The 3,862-nt window shown below is 38.1% G+C and overlaps 1 protein-coding gene across 1 annotated transcript; it reads right to left on the minus strand.

The window, feature by feature from the left end:
• Nucleotides 1–1,366: 1,366 nt before the first annotated feature.
• On the minus strand, nt 1,367–1,957 carry LOC136043311 (uncharacterized). Its single transcript, XM_065728238.1, has one exon. It carries the CDS (start codon nt 1,955–1,957, stop codon nt 1,367–1,369), a length of 591 nt encoding a protein of 196 aa, XP_065584310.1.
• Between the last annotated feature and the right edge of the window lie 1,905 nt (nt 1,958–3,862).

A 3,862-nucleotide genomic window follows, 5' to 3' on the forward strand; every position in this document is an offset into this window, starting at 1 on the left:
ACGATCATCAAATAGGGAGTAATATGTGGAGCAATTAGCTGAAATTCCTAAGGATGAGGTTTGGTAACAACCTATTCTACGTTTTGTTTTTAATATGATAAATTCAAAAAGGTTTTCAAGAAATACGTTTTTTTTGTGGAAAAAAGTATTAACAAAACTTACAAAGAACGGAAATTAGAACCCATAATGATTCTACACAAACGAAAAGAAAATTATAATTTATAAAAAATGAAGCTTCCAACGAAAAAAGGTTTCAAGGTTCAATCGAGTTTAATTAAAAAAAGGAAATAACTAAACTTAAAGTACATTGCTCTATATGAATAAGTGAATCCCAACAAAATACACAAGTCATATTGAAAAATAAAGTCACTCGTGTCTCAAATAGAAGTTTTCACAAAAAAGAGTGGTTTAAATATTATTTTTCTCATGGGTTGTAAGAGAAAATCATTTGGGCTGTTTTGCAACAAAAAGTAACGCAATTACCTAAAATGTTACATATGGTTGCGGCTAAGGGTCACATCTCAAAATTCAAACTTAAAAAAAAATGTAATGTCCTACTAGTGGTCACTTAAAAAGATGCTTAAACTTAAAACTTTTGTTCCAATGAGCCCTCTCTCTATTTTCTATGAGCCTTGGCTTAAGACAACTACACCTAAGAAATGCTTAGGCTTGACTTACTTTCGTGACTTAATGCTCCCGCCAAAGTCCTTTCAGTGTCGAGAGTGATGCTACATGGAGCCTTCATTTAGACCGGTCTCTTGCAAGGATGTGGACATCCTCCTGAGTATTTACCATGGCTAGGAAGGAGCCTGTCGTGTCCTTCAATATGGTTTGGGACAACCTGTTGGGCGTTTCCTGCCATGCAGGACGGGATCAAAGTAAAAAAAATATTCTTGCGGTAGTGTCGGGGGGGTGGGGCATGCAAATGAGATGTGCGTACCAGCTTAGTATTCGTTGAGCGAGTTGAACTGAAAAATTTGTTTGAGCAGTTAACGCCAGGAGGATGTCGTTGCTAACAAAATCGTGCCAGCGTAGTTTTTCAATGTGGTGAAGTTGTTTTATTTGGGCTATATTTTTAGTGCTAAGCACAGACTGAGTGGCTGGCCAAGTTTTAGCTCCGTAAAGAAGCACGGATCCCACCGAAGCAGTGTATTTGCGAATCTTGGTCCTACGGCTGATAGAAGGTTTCCTCCAAAGGGTATTCAGTTTTCCCACTACTGCTGAGGTGTTGGCAATTCGGTACATTAGTTCTTTTAGGATTGATCCTCATTTGAGAGGATAGAGCCAAAGTAAATGAATTCCTTAACAATCTCAGCTGGCTTATCACCGACCATTAGACTGGCAGGGAACGCGGTGACTTACGGGGTTAAGCAAATATCACTTTTCTCTTCTGCCAATAAATCAACAGCCCTATCCTTAAAGTCTCATGAGCATATATCTGTAGGGCTTCTGTGACCTTCGATGGTGAATCGGAGACAAAACCAAGGTCATTGGCATAGTCAGCGTCTGAAAGTACTCTATTACCGTAATGCAACCCAAACTGGAGGCGGTTTATGGTCCGAGTCATAATGTAGTCGATGACACAATCAAATAGGTCTGGGACAGCAGCACAACCCTGACAGACTCCAGTATTGATCTCAAAAGATGGGCAGTGTCTTTCATTGACTTCTACGCAGCTATCAGTCCCTTCATGGAGCCGCTGGAAAAGGTTGCACAACTTCACTGGTAGTCCCGTTGTTTTCAGTATGAGCCAGAGTGATTGCAAGTCGACGGAATCGAAAGCAGGCTTGAAATCCACAAGGGTAACATATGCTTTTTGTTGAAATTCTGGAGTCTTTTCTATGAGCTGCCGCATTGTGAGTATTTGTTCCAAGGTAGACCTTCCTGGCATGAAGCCAATCTGTTGTACTCTTTTTTCGATTCTGAGATAAGTGGTAGAGTGGTCCAAGAGGGTCATAACCAAGGGCTTCCTGAGCACAGAGAGGAGTTTGAAGCAACGATAGTTGGGACAGATTCTGCGACTGCCTTCCAATTTCCAGAGAGGCAGAATGATGCCCACTCACCAGTCTCTTGGAATCCATTTTATAAGAAATACTATGGAGAGCAGAACTTGGAGCCTGAAAAAGGTCGCTGCCCACTATATTTAAGCAGTTCTGCAGGAATACCACAGACTCCCGGTGCTCGGTTGTTTTTCATCCGTTTCAAAGACTTAAAGATTTCTTCAGAGGTGAAAGGGTAATGCACACTTTCACAAGGGGCATCAGGGGTGCTAGATGCAACTTGAAGAATGTCAGGGTCGGGCTGGCTAGCACAGTCCAAGTTCAGAAGTGAAGAGAAGTAATCCTTCCAGGCAGACAGTTGAGTGCTCTTGTCAGTGAGAATATTTCCATCATTGAATATGATAAGTGAGGATGGCTTTCCATCTGTAAGATCCAAAAGGTGTTTGTATAGAGCGCATGTGTCACCCTTTCTGTTGGCTTCCACGAGATCGGCGGCCTTTATCCTGGTAAACAGCTTTCGTTCCCTGTGGAGGATTTTAATTCTTATACCACTTAGAAGTTTGTAGGTAACCGTTTCCTTCGCTTAGCGTGCTTTGCGACGCTGTTCAATAGCATCTAGAGATTCCTGCGATATCCAGGACTTTTCTCTGGGCTTCAGATGACCTTTAATTCTTTCGGCTGAAAGCAACACGACGTCTTTAAATAGTTGCCATGCTTCTTCAGATTCTGTCATTATACCAAGACTGTCAAAAGGATTTAAGATGAAGACAGCATAAGCTTGGCGCGTATTGGAGTTTGCAAAATTGTTCAAGTCTAATTTTGGGGGACGATGATCACATTTCTGGGCTTTGAGGCATAGTCTAAGGTTAGAGACGACAAGCCTGTAGACAGTGTTTCTCTATTCTGCACTTCTGTAGGCTAGACAATTTGTTATAAAGGAATGCCAGCGTCGGGAAACGAATATGTAGTCTAATATAATTCTTTTTCGTGCGTCATTGCTGTACCAGGCATATTTGTTAACCTCTATCCTTTGAAAAAGGGTGTTGATGATCACGAAATCGTGCCTGTTGAACTGCTAAGGGAACCCTAGCCCATTGTCATTCAAGAAATCGGCATAAAAAAAACATGTCTTCTTTTATTCATTGTTTCTTTTGATAAAAAAAAAAACCATTAAAACATGAATAATCTGACAAACAGAATTATTTAAGTGTAAATATTAAAATGACTTTTTGCGTTCTTTTTATATCAACAATAGCCTTAAAATTTTGTTAAGGGTTGATCAACGTATACAAAAACAATACTACACATAGGTGATGTTGTACTCACTAAGTAATCCTCTAAATGATATGTGCTTTGTTGAATATTACGAAAAACTTAATTTATTTTGAAAAACATTGTTCTGTATCAAAGAATCAACAAAAGCAAAAACACTATTATAATTACGAAACAGCTGATGAAAATAGAAGGAATCCCTAATAATTAATGATATTAGTTGCTTAAAAGCCCTTAAAAAATTTTGCCTTAGAAGGTATTACTTAAAAGAGAAAATTTTAACAATAAATTTATTTTATAATGCCCAAAGAAATATATGACTTTGAAGAAGTTCTTTTTTTAATTTACTGGTTTCTAGTTGAAATACTTGAGACAATTTCATTGTTTTTATCTGTCGAACAATTAAAACACTGCATTTAATTTTTGGGTCAGATTTGAACATTCAGTTAAAGTTTAGATTAAAATTTAGTTTTATGATGATTTTTTTTTTAAATAGTTACGTTATTAAGTATCGATTTGAATATTACTAATACAAACATAAAATCTGCAAAATTTTTGTCTTCTATTGGGCTGAAGCCATCATGATTCTT

This window comes from Artemia franciscana, unplaced genomic scaffold, assembly GCF_032884065.1.
Source record: "Artemia franciscana unplaced genomic scaffold, ASM3288406v1 Scaffold_4436, whole genome shotgun sequence".
NCBI classification, from domain to species: domain Eukaryota; kingdom Metazoa; phylum Arthropoda; class Branchiopoda; order Anostraca; family Artemiidae; genus Artemia; species Artemia franciscana.

Excerpts from the sequence above, each read along its gene's own strand:
- LOC136043311 (XM_065728238.1), bottom strand. The coding sequence starts at position 1,957 with ATGACCCTCTTGGACCACTCTACCACTTATCTCAGAATCGAAAAAAGA.